The sequence below is a fragment of the Erithacus rubecula genome, assembly GCF_903797595.1.
Source record: "Erithacus rubecula genome assembly, chromosome: 3".
Classification (NCBI taxonomy): domain Eukaryota; kingdom Metazoa; phylum Chordata; class Aves; order Passeriformes; family Muscicapidae; genus Erithacus; species Erithacus rubecula.
This window is the reverse complement of record NC_136689.1, coordinates 15,218,968-15,238,955: the sequence shown is the minus strand read 5'-3', so window position 1 is coordinate 15,238,955 and position 19,988 is coordinate 15,218,968. Positions and strand designations below refer to the sequence as shown.

The 19,988-nt window shown below is 35.7% G+C and overlaps 1 protein-coding gene across 2 annotated transcripts in view; it reads right to left on the bottom strand.

Moving 5' to 3' along the window:
• Window positions 1-19,988, bottom strand: part of MPP7 (MAGUK p55 scaffold protein 7) — a 145,938-nt gene that overhangs the window by 29,583 nt on the left and 96,367 nt on the right. For both annotated transcript variants that reach the window (XM_079299632.1, XM_079299633.1), the window contains exons 7-12: window positions 16,091-16,222; window positions 7,919-8,000; window positions 6,701-6,786; window positions 4,819-4,893; window positions 4,030-4,226; window positions 3,438-3,502 (exon numbers count right to left, since the gene is read on the bottom strand). In XM_079299632.1, coding sequence (XP_079155758.1) covers window positions 3,438-3,502; window positions 4,030-4,226; window positions 4,819-4,893; window positions 6,701-6,786; window positions 7,919-8,000; window positions 16,091-16,222 — 637 coding nt within the window. The remainder of the gene's footprint in view (window positions 1-3,437; window positions 3,503-4,029; window positions 4,227-4,818; window positions 4,894-6,700; window positions 6,787-7,918; window positions 8,001-16,090; window positions 16,223-19,988) is intronic.

Genomic DNA, 19,988 nt, shown 5'->3' with positions numbered 1-19,988 from the left:
GGTAAAATGTGAGAATGATTCTCTTTTATCTTACAAGAAAAGGGCTAAATGCTGGGATAGCTGTGTGTATTTACACATAGACACAATGGAACATTTCACTTGGCTATTAAAGTGAAAATAAGAATTGGCACTTCCATTAAAAACTGATCCTTTTAATAACTTAGAACTAGATTGGGTTTGTTTGTTTCAGTGCAAATAATTTTTGCAGAAAACATTTTGTAGAAAGTATTTTTTACTCTTTCCTCAATTTAGATATGCATACAATCATCACCAAAAAAGCCCACTTTTATTTTACTTCCAAATGTATGATACACAAATATGTGTAAAAATTAGCAACTACATGCATTTCTATGCTGAAAAGAGTGAAAAATGCAAAATAAGAAACAGAAATAAGGCATCCTGGAAGTAATCCAATCTATCTCCTTTCAGGTTTTGAAATCAACTTAATTATCAAAGCAAAACCAGTTGTTCACTATTTCAGAGAGTTCTTTGTACAGATAAATATAACAGTCCTTTCTAGTTCCAGGACTGGTTTGAGAAGAAAGGAAAAAAAGAAGCTATAAGGTACTTCCTGCATATTATATGATTTAAACTGATTTTTAGTCAAAAAAGTAGACTTCAAGTAGAAGGACACTACCACCCTGGAATCCCACCTAGGAAACCAGATCTGACTCACATTTTTGGGTATTCAAGAAAATAGAGTATGTTTTCTCAATTCTCCCTATTAAAAACAAAGGTATGTATCAAGGTTTTTCCTTGATGGAAAACATGGGATTTGTGGAATGAGTTGACAGAAAAGAGCAGACCAACATTGATGGCTAGCTATCATGTGTCAAGAAAGCTTCCTAGTGCAACTCCCACTCCTGTCAGGAAAGGGACTTCTCTCAGAAGCTCTCCTGAAGTCAACAGGTTTTCATCTTTTTTAGAAGCCATAAGAATATCAACTGGGAAACTGCCCTTTTTTTCGCAAACTCCTAAGAAAATCCAAGTCACGTGACTGGGGGGATCCACAGCAATAGCAAGCAGCCTCTCAATATACAGCAAGTTCAAGGTGATCTATAGAACATGACTCTCCACATAATTACCCTTCCAAGCACTGGAAAACCCTACATTAAGATGAAAGATTAAAAAAAAAACCTAAAGAAATCAAGCATTATCAATTTCCCAACTTCATACATGGGCTAAAAAAAAAAGATAATGAAACTGAACCCAGCAGTTCTTTCCAATTTTCTGTTCTCTATGTCATGTTTCTGGTGCTGTCAGAATGCTGTTTGTTCAACTGAGGAATGCATGATTTTCCAGCATCTCCCCGTTTTGGGAGATGGTTGCTGTGCATAAATACAGACATGGCCTCCATGTCTCACAGCTTCACTGCTATGCTTGGTAGCACAAAAAAATTCTGATTAACTTTAGAAAGATCACAAAAGTGTAGAGTTTCCCAGCAAAATCTTTTTGAAAATTCAAATAAGTCAAAGGTTTTCCTGAGAGCAATTTGAGCAACATCCTAGACACAATGATTTTTACTACTGCTGAATTCTGATCTTTAAAATGTCTCCTCTATGAAGGATCTGAATTCCCTTCCAGCACTAAAAATAATGTTTAGTCTTTGAACGAAGGGATTAATCTCTACTCAGAACAGCATTTCCCCTGTTCCCACAAAAATCTGGCAGATATAGCAGCAGACTGTCTTAAGAAAAGAGGAAGAGAGAGAATGACAAACCTACGTTACTCTGCAGTCTTTCCTCCTCCAAGAGGCACCACTTCCTTCTAGATGGTATTAGCTGGGACTTGCTTTGTTCAAAGAAATTCCAAGAGAGAACAGTAATAGGCATACTGGCTGACCCTCGTGCTTTGTTGTGTTAAAGGCAAGGGGAGGAAGAGAGGAACTCTCCTTCCTGTTCAAGCTAGTTAAGGCAGTCAGTGGAAAAAGCAGAGACAACAGTAGACATTGTACTCTGGGTCCTCTTTGGGTTGTAATTTTGGCAATTCCCAATCAAGTTCAGGCTGCCTATTTGGAAGGGTGAGATGCATCTTGTAAAACCTTTCACTTGAAGGTCACTAGAAAGATGCAGTCCATTATAAAAGGATTCAAGCGGTGTTGCTGCAGCAGCTGATTTACCTCTTCAAAACCACCAGTGCCACTTTAATTGAAGGTTCTTGTTGAGTGTATTATCCAGATTCAAGAACAGTGGGCAGAGAGAAATAGCTATACCCTGGGATCAGACACTTTTCCAAAACTGGGGCAGAGCAACTTGACCTAGAACCTAGAAAAACAACAGATTTACTACAAGCTAGAGAAGCTCCTCTTTGTTCTAAGATGTATGCAAACAGAAAAGCTATAGTGCAATTGTAACACCTGTTACTGTAATTACAAGGCTAATCAAGGGCTTTGGAGTTAACAATAGCATTAGGGCACACAATCAAACAGTGAAATGGAATGAAAGATAGAAAATGCAGATTATCAGAAAAACAAGTTATTGTCAAGCTTCAGAACACAACAACCATAGCAAGAAGTTAGGAAAATTGCAACAGAAACCTTGGTGAGGAGTTTTAAAATAAAAAGCACTTAGTTTGGCACTTAGAGTGCCAGCATCCACTGTTTGCCATAGTATCCATACTTTTTCTTTCACTGTTTGATAATGAAAGGTGTTTGGAAATATTAGACTACTTTTCTTGCTTCTAGTTGAACTCACAATCATGTTTGTATTTAAGATTTAGATCCTACTGTAGCATGATAGGTTCTTATATTGTTCACTGTGCTATGAGTCTGTACAACTGAAAGAAATAACAGGTCAAGTAAAGTATGCAAAGATACTTAAAACAGATGTTGATGTAAATTCCAGTGAAGAGAAAATATTTGTTTCAATGTATGCGCTTTCTTAAAGGTTATTTTTTTTATATTGTGCAAGTACCATATTTAAAAACAGAGACTATCAAGGATGAGTTTGTTTAAAAAACAGTAAGAAGTGATTCTCTCAATGGGTATCAATGAACGGAATGTTTTGACTTTTAAAAAATCCACTGCTTCATGAGACACAAAAAATTATCAACTATATGGGGAAGAGAGGGAGAGACTATCACATTTTTCATCTTGCTCTCAATATAAATTTCACTGTGATGATGCAGTCCAAATTATATAAATTGTTGAGACAATTCTTTATTGTTTCAACAGAAAAAGAATACTCTTCAACCTTTGCAATATTATATATCAACATATTAATTTGGCTCAGTACTTCAAAAACAAGTCAGAGGGCTGGGAATGTTTCTAGCTGCTTTTAAAGCTTTCTTGACATTATTTATATTTATTTTCCTACTGATACAATGAGATCAAGGAGCTGTTGTGCCTGAGAGAAATGCATCCTGTAGTTGAAACAAACTGCTATTTTATAAGGTTAGAGATGTGGAGTATTATTTCTATTCCAGGTTAACAGACTTACATGATTTTCTGTTGGAAATTTTCAGTGGCTGAACCTGCACTTCTGGTCTTCTTAATGCAAATCTCCTATAAAATGGGAGGTGGTGGGGAAAAGACACAAACTCCTCAGTTTTCACTGCAAATTTGGAATTAATAAACACTTAATATCATGAGACTATTGCAAAATTTCCAGAAAATTTTCCTAAGAAATTAACTTAAAATAATGGAATCTATTCACAATCTAAAAAAATTATTAAATCTTGCCTGAAATTTTTGTAAGTACTGCAAAACCTGCTGCAGTTTTTATTCCTGCATAGTGTATAAGTGTGAATGCAGATACTGATGTGCTATTTTCCACATGTTTTTTCTCTCAGCCTGGATCAGTGTTATCCTATCAGTTTTTGTCATTATTAATTCTAGCCAGAGAAATAAGGAAATCCAGAGCATTTCAGCAACATGTTTCCAAGTTCAGCTGTCCTGCTGCAAATGCACATTTATGGTACCCATGTAATCTATGCGCATTACACATGCCAACCATGCTAACTTAACAACTCAGCAATAAATCTCATCTCTTACAATAAAGAACAATGGAATTATGCTTCTCAGTAGCTCACCTCTCCTGGAAATGCTTTGAAGGGATCAAGCCTGCTCTGGGATTGGCATCACCTTCATGTTTGGCTTGCCACCAGGTTGCATCATCCTGGCTCATGATCTGAAGGACATCTCCTTTTCTGAAAGCAAGTCCAGCTTCTTTACAAGGAATTGCTTTATCTTCATTAGGATCATAATCAAATAAGGCTCTGATAAACATCTGAAACAAGCAGTGTTTGATCTTTAGAATCAAATTTTAAGTGCAATCCAAAAGTATCTTCTTTTTCTGTTTCTACTGTTCAAAACCCCTGAACTAAATAATGTAAATATTTATGGCTGTAAAACATCCTTATGAATGTCTAGCATTGGAAGTTCATATGGGAATGTTCAACTCATTGCTTCTGCAACTATAATCTCAATGGAGCAAAGGCTCTGTGACTCAAGGCCAGCAGGATTTTACAGGTGCACACTTTGCCCTTGTGAGGGACAGAGGAGAGAATACTGTTGAACCAAGATGCTATCGAGTATCTTCTACCTAGTGAACAACGGAAAAAGTACTTGGAACTAAGTCAGGTCCTTGCAGAAGATGGAAGATTACCTGTCTACTACACAACTGAGAGTTCAGGTTCAAGAACCATGTTACACCCACTCATAAATTCAGTACCTGTGTATTGAAGTGTGCTATATATGGTCCCGCTACAAAAGTTGAGTCCACAGGTATAAATCACATTCTTGGTTCTGTCATCCAAGCCAAAAATACATATCCTCAGTAGAACAGCTATCAAGATGGCTTCTAAAATAGTCTTGCTTACCTTGCCTTCCTTCATTGGCATTTCTTCCTTCACACTGGGTATAATTTTAAATGTAATGGCTCCTTGAGACTGAGCCTGGTGAACATTTAAAAAGAAAATGCAATGAGAATTTAGCTATGCATTTCAAGGAGTCTTAGAAGATAAAGAAATTCAAATGAATTTAAAAGAATATAATGAGTCTATCCTCTCTCAATTTTGACAGTTTCACTTAATCAAACATTGTATTCCAAAAATTAAAATACCTACTTTAATACCTACTTTGGGTTTATTTGCTTCTCTGGTGGGGCAGATGGACTGTTAAAAACTAGGACCTGCATGGTTCAGAGGTCCAACTTCTGTACTGAAGGCAGGAGAAAATGCTACAGCTTAAATGTATGCATATTATAAGCAACTGCTGCACTCCTGGCACAGTTTGGACATCCCTGGAAAAATCGAACTAACATTTCATTTAAAAAAAAAAAAAAGATAGAAAAATTCAAACTGGCTCGTGCCATATTTATCATATAGAGCTATTGGGGGTGGATTTATTCACTTGGCAACTTTAAGAAACTAGAAAAGAAAAACATATTTGAATAGACTACGTGTACTAAATGGAAAAAAAGCCCTCCGCTATAAATCTTAAAACAAGTTAGCCATCATCAACCACCTCATCCATTCATCTCTCCCTATATCCCACTTAAAGTGTGTCTGGCTGCATTTTACTTATTAACCACAGTATATTCCCAGTGCCTCAGTGACATTTTGCTATAGAAGGAAGTGCTAATCAGTTGGAGGCTCTGCTACTATTGCATGCAGCCGACAAGTTTCATAAAACGAGCAGAGTGCAACAGACAGCCAACGATTTCAGCAAAATGGAAACAGGCCTGTCCACTACCATGCGAGACACTCTCCTGCCGGCGTGTCTGCAATCCAAGGCTCACTGCTTGACAGGCAGCAGCCAAGGTCTTATTTCACCCGCCACAGGACTGGAATCAATAACTTTGTTACTTTTGAAACAAGTTCTAACTAGCTTCTGATGTTTATACTGTACCTCAAAAAGGTAAATGGGGAAATTGTTCACACCTTTTCTAGTGGTATTTTGTTTCTAGACATTTTAAAATATTAGTTTTTGAAGAAAACTATGATTCTGTAGGGAACATGAAACCATAAAGCAAGTATGAATATCAGCAGGCTAGCACTTGAGTGATCTTGATTACTGAACCAAAACTGTGAGACAGCTGCTCAATTCAGCAGGACAGCAAAGTATTTATGTATACAGAAATACCTACAGCATGAGTAAGAGATCTGTCATGACCTTCATCAATTTCTTTGATGCAAAAATTTTAAATATTTCTGAAAAAGTCTAAATTAATTAATTTGCAATAATGTTTCAATAATGAGAAATCAGGCTGGTTTTATAGACAGTGCAGTTTAGAATAGTGCAGACAGAATAATATATACAGATATAAACTGTAAATCAGTGTAATATAAAATCTTCATATACCAGTTATACAGTCTAATACCTGTATTACTAATTAATTGTCACATGGAGTGACAATGAGTTATTAATAAGCTATTAAAGAATTAATTTAAAATCACTCAAATTAAACAGATCATGGTGGGCCTTAAAAACTGTGGATTATAAACTGAAGTCTGCAACATACTGCAACATATTTATGGCAATATTACTGTCTTTAACTCTTCACAAGTAATCTGTAATTGCATATATATGTAATGCATGGAAAAATCACCCTATGAGAAATGACAGGTTTGTAAATGATGGCACTGGAAGAAAAGCCATTATAGTAAAATATACTTTTTTCTAAGAAATACAGTAGAAATCCTAAGTCTCATTACTTTTTCTTGACTTTCCTAAATTAATTTTAAACTGTTTGGTTTTTACCAAAATGTGTATTATTTCTTCAGGCTTTTTATCATCTACAGGAATCCCATTGACTTCCCTCAATTCATCACCAACATGAATAAGCCCTACAGAAGAAAAAGAGAAAAAGTTGTGAAACAGTAGCTATGTATTACACAAAAACTGCCATTAACATTCAGCTTGTTTCTCCCTTGTTCATACACGTTAAGCTCCAATTTTCACACACTTCAAGTTAAAAACAGGAATATATGGTGAACGTAACAGCTACTGTCCTCAGACAAATTTGATAGTTGGTTAACTCAACTCCCTGTCTTCCTTCTAAAAATAAGTACCACCTTCTCTACAACTTTTCCAGATTTTCACGCAGATGTTTGAAAAATATCTGTGCCAATTTTTTCTCTACTCATACTACTTTCTTACTGCAACACAGCTGTAAGTAGTGCAAAGAGCACTTAAGCTGGGAGTGCTAATTTGTGGCACAAATGCTTGCTTATCTGTCTGTCTATCTATCTATCATCTATTTATCTATCATCTATCTATCTATCTATCTATCTATCTATCTATCTATCTATCTATCATCTATCTATCTATCTATCTATCTATCTATCATCTATCTATCTATCTATCTATCTATCTATCTATCTATCTATCTATCTATCTATCTATCTATCTATCATCTCTAGAATTACTCCATTACTGCATTTAAGAGTGAAACACAGCTGTCCTAGACTTTCTTTGATGAAAAAGACACCTTAATGTATGGTATAGGACTTCTTGCTTAGGATTTTGCAGACACTGAGCATTCCAAGGATGGGCTGTTATTTTGAGAACCACCAGCTGAAACTCCAAATGGATGCCTTAATAAAAAATAATGTCCTGCACCAACTCCATCAGCAAGCTGACATATGCCATCATGGAGTGATTCTTGGGGTGTCTGGCACAGGGACAGGAGTAGGACTTGATGATCTTAATGGGCCCCTTCCAACTCAGCATATTCTATGATTTATAAATGGATGTCATCCACTGGAAACAAACCATGATATATAAAAACCCTCTGTATCCACTAATTCAAAGACACCTTGATACTTTCAGCAGTATTGAAATATCACTTTAGAAAACTGTCCAGAGGCAAATACTTCTATTTGTGATAGTGATGTATTTAATTTCTACAAAATATGCCATTATATCTCATCTTGTTCTGAACTCTTGAATGGCTAATGCCAAACAGCAACACATTACCACTTCTATCTGCTGCTCCTCCACGCATTATCCTGGCCACCACAATTGCACCAGTATGTTCATCCCTTTTAATAGTAGCTCCCTTGGGTAAAAAAAAGGAAAAAAGAAAGTTATTTGGTTAATCAGCATAATTTTAATACACTATACTAAAGAATATTTGCTACTAAAAATGCAAAAAGCTGATGTGTTAATATATGATTAAGCTTATGTGCTTATGAAAATAATATACAAAATATGTTGCTCTATTTCTGTCCTCTTAAAATGTGTCTTCTTTTTCAAACAGAAGCAACTCATGCATTTTGTGAGTACACAGGTTTAAAGAAAAAAGAACAAGGATGGAATAAGTGCTTTTCAACTTCATGGTAGCTGCAATATACTTTACTTGAGACTGCTACTAAAATTGAACTAAACTCCTGCTGCAAATTGACAAACTGTTGTTCCTACATTAAAATAGACCGTACTACATACTATGGGTAAGGAGGTATTTGTTGCACTTTATGCTCAGAACTGGTAGTGCACCCTTTTCCTTTACACTGTTATCAATAAACAAACCCACATTTGAGAAGTGCCCCTGAATGCTGGGGCTCACCTCAAACAATCACAGGGCAGAAAAGCAGAGGAATAGAACATTTCCTGAGTTAGTCATGGCTGTTTTCATACACTACACAAAGACAGCACAGAGCACTGAGGTAAAATGACATTGTAGTTAAATTTCCAATGAACAGTTGTCTAGATGAGAAAAATGCCTTTGTAACAAGAACTGCAAGGGTGCACTGAAAACAGGGACAAGGTGATGGGGAAGCAGCAGTGCCAAGTGAGAAGGGACAGAGGTACAGAGCTGCTGCCTCATCTGCAGTGCCAGGCCTTCCAGGCAGAGCTGGGGGAGTGAGGGAGGAAATGCTGGCCCAGTTCTGGGAGACAGAACAACAGTGGGGATTTTAACTAGCTGAGTTGTACTGCATAATCACGCCCCAAAATGTTACTTGATCCAGTATTTTTAAAAAACAATTTAAAAAAGCATGCCTTGCCCATCAGGTTTTTTGTTGCACATGCTTACTTTCCCATATTGACCTATTACCTGCAATAGCTGTAACTTTGTTCATCAACAGTCTAGTTAAGGACTCTGTCAGGCAAGTCAACTTTCTGAAAATTTCCCTATTTGCAATAGTGAATGAACAGTATTACTTCACCTCTGAGTGCTATGTGCACTCTGCCATCACTGATTAAAACCTCCTTCTCTCACAAAGTGTGCTTGGAGTAAGGTACATAAGTACTTTTTAAGGAGGTTCCTGGAATAATTTAATGGCTTTTGTAGCTTGCTATATTTGTTTGGAATAAACATCAACATCATATTTATCACTACTTAAACTTTTAAATATTTCATGAACATAAAGCTGGAAATGGTACAAATAAGAGAGCTGAGATTTTTCTACAGTTAGCGATTTCACTGACTGTAAACAAACTTGTTTCTCTCTACCTCTACAATGGAAATATAGCACAAGTCACAAAGACAAAAAATGGGAGAATAATTTATATTTTTATATGCAAATTACATTTATTGCCAAATTAAAAATTAAAAAACAGTCACCATTCACTTTGGCTGAAATTTCAACAGCAGCCAGCACTCCAAAGGAAAACTGATGTGCTATGTTTATGCATTTCATTTTACATCCTAAATTTATTAGTATGAAATTCTATCTATAAGTAAACTAATTCTGCAATTTTCCAGCCTTATTCTTATGTTGTATATGTATATGTATATGTATATGTATATGTATATGTATATGGTTTTTTATGTATGTGTATGTATAAACATGTATATGTTTTTTATACAATTATATCAGCATGCACTTATTTGAATTACAGTTTCAAGTTAATCTGAGAGTTTCAAAAATACAGATTTAGCTGCAGCTAATCTCACTTTAAAAACTCATTACTAGGCTTCTGTGCAAGAAGAATTCCTAATTGCCATTAGGACTATATTAAACAGCCTTAACCCCCCCTAGTTTGTATCTCAATATTAAGTTCTGACCTTGCAGCAACAGCTACTAATTTGAAGTTTATAATAATACCTGGAATGTTTCACCTATTTTAAATTAAAAAGGATTTTCTTGGGGTTTTTTTTCTGAATATGTCCATCAGAAAGAAAAAAAAAAAAAAAAAAAAAAAAAAAAAAAAAAAAAAAAAAAAAAAAAAAAAAAGCAGCATTAGGATGCTAGAGGCAAATATAAATACAGGACGTTTCCACTATACTGTCCATACCAAACAGGCTTCCCTAATTAATCAAGAAAAAGCCTTCATCAGAAAGACTTTATGCATTTTACCTAGGAGTCAATACCATGAAATGCCACCAAATTCAAAAGGCAAGCAATGATTGACAGGCCTACCCCAGCCCCATGCTGATGTCTGGAAAGTGGTACTTCACTTCACCAGGCTTTTTAAACAGATGCTAGAAAAAAACCTGTGTGCAATCAAAGACCACACTATTGACCCAGACAGCATCTGGAAGTAACACTAAGTCTCTTGTCCAAGTGGAACAGTCACTTCATGCTCAATGTGATTATCACTACTGGCACAAAATGAATTTTCCTAGTACAGATTAACTGATCTGAAAGATGGCCTCAACAAAGATAACAGGTAAATTGGAATTTTCATACAAAGGACAAAAACAAGTTCAAAATGACAGGGAAATTATTTAACCCAAGTTTTCTCAATCAGTATCTTCTCTGTGGCAAATCCAAAGTGAATGGGCAGGTCCATGAAAAACACTTAGTGAGTTTATGTATTTGTACCTTTAGTACAAAAATTAGAAAGGGACTTCTATAAATTCCACTTTCCTCCCAATTTAGAACTCTTAAATTATCAAACACAAGTGGATTTCTTTTGAAAACCTGAAGAGCTTATTTTCTAAAAAAGCAGCTTCTCTTGTACTGCTGCCAGCCCTGCTTAAACTATGAGGTATATATAATCTGGCAAGAAATTCTCCTTTTAAGATGTTCAGCTCCAGTACATTCAGTTACATGTGGAGTGCAGCTCCTCATTTAGAGCTTTAAAAATGGAAGAAGGTTAGACTGGACCTTGAGAGCTGGAAAATATTTTCAGTGTTGTGAGCCAAAAGTGTAAGTTACCCTAAATGAGACATATACAGATGTAATAGCATAGCTCAGTTTAAAATACTTCTAAAGAGAAAAATATGGAGTTTGGGAGCCATATGGTGATCACACTGAGAAAATGCTTAAAGGTATACCATACAAAAGCACTAAAAATAATACAAGATCCTTCAGCAAGGCTCGTTCACTGTTTTTTAGTTGCTTTCCCCCCCCCCCCCCATTTTTAACATAGTACCACTCATGGGTAAGCACTGCTCAGGGTTTCACAGATGTGAGCTTTATTAGTTCACCCATTTATCTGCTGGTTCCAGAATATAAACATTTTAAGTCTTTATTTTTAAAGAATGAAAAACTAGTCTGCAAAATAAATTGCTAATAAGAGAATTTGAAACATCAGTAATATTGTTGCATACCTCTCTGTTAAGAAAAAGCACATGCAGATGATAAATGCAAATAAGTACTTCAATAAGCCTTATTTTAATTCATACTTTATTGAAAGTGCAAATGCAAATATCAGTGAGGAGTTATTTAAAAGTTGATGTCCACTTATATGTAGACTAAAGCTAACACTACATCCAAATGAATCCCACCAAAAAACCAATTAGGTTCATCTACTGTTGTGAACTGAGCTACAGGGACTAAGAGTGTGAGGTGCGTGAAAGCTGTTGCATCTGCAGGGACAGAACACATAAACACCTCCTTTAAATCACCAAAATTAATTTCAACCAAGTTCAGCTATGGAAATCAGGTACATAGTTCAATTTATGTGTCCAGGCTACTTATGTAGCTCTGGTGACAGAATCGTCCTTTTATTAAATCAGGAATCTTAAACAAATGGCATAGGTCATTCTCTGGAGCTGCTATTCTTCTCTTGGCTATAAACATGGCATGGCATAGAGATTAGTTTTCAAATGACCATATCTATGTGAAATGAATTTTTGTGACAAAGAAGCAACCATCTTAATGTGAAGAAGCATCCTATTCAGAGTAATAGCTGGAACAAACCTGTAGTATTACATTCGGAAGCTGGAAACATTAGGAGGTCAGGTACTGAACCCCTGGTAGTATGTTATTCATCTCAGGTATCAGGAATGCTAACTAGCAAAGGGCTGTGGCTAATAAAGCCTTGGACAGGTAGGCATAAGTAAAAACTCTCCAAGCTCTCTGATAAAAAGCCCAATCACAGGTGAATTTTGGATTGTCTACAAAGAGATCTTTCTATTTCTCTTTATGTAAGGTTCGGAGATGTTCCAAATTTTCTTGTTAAAACCGAACACCCTATCACAATTTCACCTCACTTGAGGGAGACACTACTGAAATGGCATTTGCTAACAGAGAATTTAAAAAAAATCAAACCCAATACTGTGGAAGGATTATAAAACACCTCTCAAAAAACTGGGGGAAAGTTCAGCACTGACTTCTGAATTGATGAAATCTGGCAAACAGAAGGCCCTCCTACAAACCATGTGTTTCTCTCTCTTTTGAAATGATTACTCCTGGGAACTCAGACTTCATTAATATATGATTAACCCCAGCTAAAAACATTGGTGAGGTGCTTAACTCAGAGAAAAGCATGAACAGGAGCACAAGAGGAAACGTGGTGCAGTTTCCTATAAAAATGGTCACTAGGTACACTCCAAAGACTTTAAGAGAGTGCCTAATTGCTTCACAGTGAGTACTGTTGAAAGTCATCCAGAGGAAATGCAATTCAGAATGTCCAGAGTGTGCAACTGATGTAAAGCTCTTGGCTTTGCAGGAAAACTATCCCTACTGCTTGGGTACAAATAGAATATGAGCCTGTGTCCCCAGAGAAAGAAAAGTTCAAAGAGCTCAGTATCTTCAAGTCAACCAATGAGACAATCGCTATCCCAGTAAAAATATTGTATTGTACCTCCAATCTCAAGCTCAGTTTCTTCCAAAAAGAATCCTGATATCATGTTGCAAGTGGAAGTTAGACTTTTTGACTGGAGAAGAGTGAATCAATTAACAGAACAAGTAGAGACTCTTTGATCTCTACTAAGAATATCCAAGACTTCAGAGCAAGCTCTGAAGGAAAAGCCAATAAAAAGACATGGAAATAAATAGTAAATTAAATTATAATTAGTTTAGAAAACACAGATCATGGTATATCTTCCTTTAGTAAAATAACTTTGGGATGCATAAACACAGTAGATCTAATATACATAGTATAAGCCTGTCTTCAGTTATTCTGCCATGCTGTACTTTGGTAAGACTTTATCTGAATTACTATTCATGTTTCTCCTCATCCCTCCAAGGGGGAAAAAAGTCTAGAAAAGACAAAGACACAAATAATAGGTTTGTTATGTATTGTGGTAATCTTGTCATAAGAAGTTACTATAAATATGACACAAATAAATTATTTTTTGATGTGAACATGAATGATGTTAAAAAGGATTGATGGTGCATTATGGAAAAGGAGAAGGACACTATATTCTTTGAGCTCTTCTTGGAGAACAAGTAACAAGACTCACCATAAGTTCTTCTCTAATAAAAAAAAACAAACCATCAAGATAGGCTCAGGATCTGAAAAGATCACAAATACAGTTTTCCTACACAGATAAAGTAAAGTCTTCGAAATGTTGGAAATTCCATATATCCAGTTAGTCTGCTCCAGTGCTGGACTTCCCAACTAATGGACTACTACTCTTAAGTCTAAACCTCCCAGGGTTGCACCTTGTGACTACTGCCCTGTGTTTTAGCATCTTTCACTGCTGAGGAGTTTGACTTTATTGTCCTTGTGAGCTCCCCACCTTCACGCACTTGTACACTGCAATTAGCTCCCATCCTTTGCCTCTTCCTTATAAAAGGTCTACAACAGATTCCATTGTAAGGCTGTTTTCACTTTGATAAATAAACAAAGCTGTCTTAAACAAAAGACATTAGTTTTTTGTTTTATATTTTCCATGGTTGCTTAGTAAAAGATCTAAAACCCCTTCTCTGTTACCTCTGTAACACAAGAGTCGTGCCATGTGTGGGTTTAAGAGTGTACAGGTTTTGGCTGGGATACAGTAATTTCCTTCATGATAGCTCCTATGGTGCTTTGCTTTGGATTTGTGATGAAAACAGTGTTGATAATACATGGATAATTTAACTATTGCTGAGCAGTGCTTACACACTGCCAAGACTTTTCTGCTTGTCACCTCACAAGTGAGGAGGCTGGGGATGCACAAGGAGCTGGGAGAGGACACAAGTGAGACAGCCAACCCCACCTGATCAGGGGGATATCCTAGACCTTTTGGTGTCATGCTCAGCAATAAAACTGGGGAAAGAAAAAGGAAGGGAGGATGTGTGGAGTGATGGTTTTTGTCTTCCCAAGAAACAATTACAAGGGATGAAGCCCTGCTGTCCTGGGGATGGCTAAACACCTGCCTGCCCAGGGGAAGTGGGGAATTAATTCTTTATTTCACTTTGCTTGCACATGCAGCTTCTGCTTTACCTATTGAGCTGTCTGTCTCAACCCACGAGTTTTCTCATATTCATCCTTCCAATTCTCTCCCCCATCTCATTGGGGAAAATGAGTGAGTGGCTGTGTGGGGCCAAGCTGCAGGCTGGGCTTAAATACCCACACAGGTATCTGGAAGAGCTCAGTGTCCCACCGGAATGAGGAGGCAAGAGTGGAATTTGAGGAACAGTCCAAGTTTCTTAAGGAGAGCTTAAAATCTAAAATGTGAATATACAATGTATGTATTTTATAGACTTTTTCAGAAAATATCTGAGTGATTTTTTACAAGTGACTATTATCCAACTCATTCTGAGATATTATTAACTTATGGTATTGAACTCATGAGTTTTAGTAACAAATCATGTTTGTAATCTAAAACTATGTAAGTAAAGATTTTATTAAGCTTTTTCTGACAAATAAAAAAAAGTGTGTTACAATTAACACTAAAAATAGGCTCCTCAATTAGACTTCATTTCATACTATATCTTCAAATCTTCACATTCCTTTCAGAAGGAATAACCTTTCTGATACAAAATCCTAAAGCAAGTTTGTTTTCTTTCTCAAATAATGTCTTTGATAAAAATATACAAAAAGTTTAAAGCTGTTATTCAAATATTTGAGGAAAAAATATTTAGTATGTTAAAACAAAGTAAGAACTTTCCATACGGTCAAACTGGTAATTATGCCCATGGGCGCCTACAGTCAGTCAATAAGAAAACTCATTTCTTGTTTATTGATGCCAGAAATCCATCAAGAATTAGAGAGATAGTAAGATATCTATTGTGGAACAAACTACTCCTGTATGTCTAACAGAAGCCACACTCTCCCACTGTCATCTCAAGTACAGAATGATGATTTTCTCAAAGTAAGTTTGCAGGTATTTCTCCAGGATTGCTGTCCATTAAAATAAATATTCAGTGTAACATAAAACAAAGCTCTTACTGGTTTGCAGGACAAAAAGAACATAGTTAAATTTTATACAAGATGACTCCCACTCTACAGCAAATAAAAAGAACCAAATCAGGAAAGCATTTTAATATTCTTGTAATACAACCTAGGTTTAGTCCTTTCATTTTTCCAGATATCCCCATGAAGATATTAACTTTCTAGTATTCATAATGCAAAGTACAACAACAGACATTTTAAATTTGCCCAGATTTCAATTCAAGTATTTTAAAATATGTTTTCATGCTTTCTTTTCAGTGTATTGAAAGGTCATATTTTTTTACATGAATGCTAACAGGCACAGTTCACAACACAGGTCAAGATTTCTTTGGGGATTCATTCTCTGTCTCACATTTTAAAGTAAGTTCATGATTTGAATTCAATATAAAAGACAAATATATATTTCATCTAAATGCTCAGACTCGCCCACATATATAATACTTAAACACCACGATGATTATTTATTTCATATGCTTTACTAATAATGACTGTGAATGGAAGTCACAAGTGAATTACTTAATGTTATGCATAATCATGTGTAACGTCTGTCTATACACGTTTCAAGTTAATATCACCCACTCACGTTCATAATCTGAGCACTTCCCACCCTGCACACAAACAGAAAACTCCAGACCAAAAGACAGGGTTACCTACCAATGGCTCCCGGTTTTTGACGAGCCTGATTATTTTAACTGAATCTTCTTCTTCATCAATATCATCAGGCATGGGGGGCAAGACAGGATCATAGTTCTTCTGAGCAACAGTATCATGTACAGACAGCAAAGCCTGGAAACATTAATAGTCAGTATATTACCTGGCATCTGGAAAGTTTAGGGAAGGGAAAGCAGAGGATATTATATATACCCTGACTCTACTACTGTGATGCAAGTAGATTGACTATAATTCTTGCATACAATTTTACTTCATTTCAAACTGATGAAACAACTCCATAAAGAATATGTTTCCATATATATAATGTATGCAAGTAGTAAATTGTGAAGGGAGAACTGTGTCTTCATACACACAAAATCACCACCTGCTTTGCATGCTAACTTGAAATTATAGGAACTATGGACAGGAGAAAAGCTTAGTCTCCAAAAGTAAATAATTCTACTTGAAATAAGTAAAATGTTTATTTGATACAGTAGGCAGTCCAATGAAACAAATAAAAAAATAAGCACTTTCCAAGACTTCTGCTCAAGCACAAGATACAACATGAAGCTGTTGCCAAACCATTCCCTTCACAGGAGCTCTAAATGCTTACCTGGTTACTGGATTCCTTTTGTGTGAGCCTCAAATTATCTTTGGAATTTTTAATTTATTACAGAATTCATAACTGAGATTGAGGAACTGAAGAAATTTGGTTTAGGCAGGTGCTTATCAACAACCTGTTGCATGTCTTTCTTGCCTCTTCTCCTTCTCTATGGCCAGTATTTGACTGAGTACCAGAAACTATGTTTTCAATGATAATACAGCTGTCTTTAAAAAGCATTACACTTCTATTTTGTTTTTTTTGGAATGGAGTAAACTTTAAACAACAAAAAAAATTTCCAGGCAATGTTGCAAGCTACCATGTCAAAACCTAAAGGCAAAGAGCATATGGTAATCTTCAAAATCTGAAGTGCAAATTTAAACTTAGAGCTTCAACAAAACAAATACACAGGAAGATCATGCTTGCTTTGTGATAAATTACTATTGTTTTACCAATCTTTATGCACATTGTACAATTTAATAAAAACACTTCAGCACACTAATTATTTCTGTTTTTCTTCCTGATGCACAATTATGAGTTTATACTACTTACCATCAGAAATTACCATCTCTCTCCAACAAACGATCACTTTTACTTTAGATGTGAGCTAAAAACCTCAGACTAGCAATTATGGATACTCCTGGGAATGTTTATTGTGATGCATTACATATGTAAAAGCCATGCAATCACATGCAGTCCTCTAAGATGTATGTGAAATATCAAAGATACACTAAAACAAAAGTAGTGTTTGCTTTTACTTCAGGCTACTTATAGTTAAGACTTCTAAAACTAGTCTCCTGCAATTACATTTTTCCACATAAAGCTAGGGCACATTCATGGACTGGTCCAATTTAATGAGGTTCTATATGGCAGTTCAAAACCAATCAGGCAGATAGAGAAAACAGATGAAAATAATAAAAAACACCATTTCCAGAGTAAAAGGCAGACACTTAAACATATTCAAAAAAACCTACCCTTGGCAATGAAACTTGCAAAACCAATTCTGTCCCCTTCTACACTGAACTATGCCACCAGTGTTTTACTGAAACTTCCCAGTCTGACTCTGACTGCCAGATGAGGCTCCTGGACACCACGTACAGAACAATGATGCATCCCAAGTGCTACAAGCCAATACCAATCAGTGCCTGGTATTTATGATGTTTTTCTTCACTTCAACTTCACAAAAACTAGAACCTATCAACCCATTCATTTGTCCTTCCAAAAACCATATTAAGCCATAACATACTACAGTCAGCAATATAAAATCTTTTCCTCAAACTCCAGCAGAACTTTATCTCAGTGCAAAGATACATATTTCAGATAAGAGCAGGAATGCCAGAAACGATGTATCTTTTCTCAGTCAAAGTTTCAGAAGAGCTTCTGTCATCACAAACTTGTTTATGATGTACCGTGAACATGCTAAGATGTCTTTCCTTCTTGTTTTCTATTGCTGCTTTTTTTAACACACTACTCTCTGTCCACTGTAGTTGCTCTGAAATAGTCATCAGCACTTTGGGCAGTAACTAATTTGCAAACAAAACCTATAAAGCCATTTTGATTTCACGTAATGTGTTCAAATGTAAATGATCAGCCTGTCCTCGAGAGCACTTCGTATGTTCTCAACACAAGAAGAAATCCACAGATCTTCAGCAGAATCTTTGTACCATTAAAGTAATATAGTCTAAAAAACTTTGTATCAGAGTTGATAACTTAACCAGAGAAGGTTAAGGCTTTATTTAAAAATAAACAAATTGCAAGTGCCAAGAAATAAAACTTGGATCCTAAAATGAAAAATATTTATCCAGAATAATTGTGCAGCAAATGCACAAGGCAATGTAATGATAGTAATGTTTTCTTCTTGTATACAAGTGAAGAACTGATTCATTTCCATGACACTAATTTTTTAACTATCACAGGACACTGCAAGAAGTGCATACCTTTTTTTTTTTTTTTTTTTTTTTAATGGCTTGGTTTTGTTTTCAAATACACAGTTCTTCAGAACTATGTACATAGGATCTGAGATTTGGGTCATGTATATTTAAGCACCTGTGGAGAAAAAGATTTTATTTCAGCTCTAAGTTCTATGCTTATGATTCACTAATGTAAACATGGTCCGTATTTAGAATTTGAAAGAAGGTATGATTCAAACTCCTGTACTACCTAAATATAAATATTGATGTTCAGCTAAATTCTTAGACATGATCTAGCTGGAAATGAATACTTTCATCAGACCTCTAAAATGTCTAATAACTAGTGCTGTATTTTTCGTATTAAAACTATCACTGATCATTTCACAGTTTATAAATTGAAATTTTACACTATCAACTTACATGAAGAAAATCTGACATTGGAAATGTTGTAAGTTCTTTTTCTTAAACTATTCTGAAACTTTAAATGTTTATTTAAATTGAGAATGTTATTAATGAAAACAGTTCTATACTTTGAAAAATGTGTATCACTTAACTAGACTAATTATATTTTTGCTCTTATAAAAGAATGACAAATGTCATATTATATTTTGCTTCTCTTTATATTTTGAGATCTGTAAGAGTAAAAATACACCAGTAGCCCCTGATTCATTCAATACAGCTCCTTATGATTTTAAATCCTCATTATTTTAAAAAAACTCCATCTAAGCTTTATTTTTAAAAGATGCTTTGTGTTTAGTAGTCTAGAAAAGCATTTTAGAAAATGGTAAGTTAAAGAAGTGAAACAAAACGGGTGAAGAAACAAAAACAGCCTCTTTCTTAATAGTACCTGGAAAAAAGGGAATTGTCATCAATAGAAATTTTGTAGCAACTCGAACCATCCTTTAGGAGAGCCAACAGCTGCAACAAGAGTGTGCTGCCAACCTAGTGGCTGGCAACTCTGCCTGTGGAGCACATTACTGCCCTGGCAGCACAGTCAGCAAAATGGAACAAAATGGCCCATGACTGGGCTGTCCCAGGGCACAGCTTGGATCATTTGCACCAGCCACCTTCTCTGGCAGTTCAGCTTGAACTCCATCAGGTGAGACACAGACATTTTCCACCTCTTTGCTTTGCCATGGTGCCAGTAACTGCCACTGAGCCTGGCACAGAAAAGTTTCATTTGAGGAGAAAAGTAACTTTATCAGCAACTACAGCAATGTGCCCCTGAACTCACCTGGCAGAGCTCATCCTCCAGGGAGCTCTACCATATTATGCTTTCCTTTGAGATAAAGTTACAGAAGAAATAAAAAAGGATGAAAATGTTGGTGGAGAAAATTGTTCAAGATTGGCAAGTTTAATTTATGAGTGACTTGCATAAAATTAGAATAAT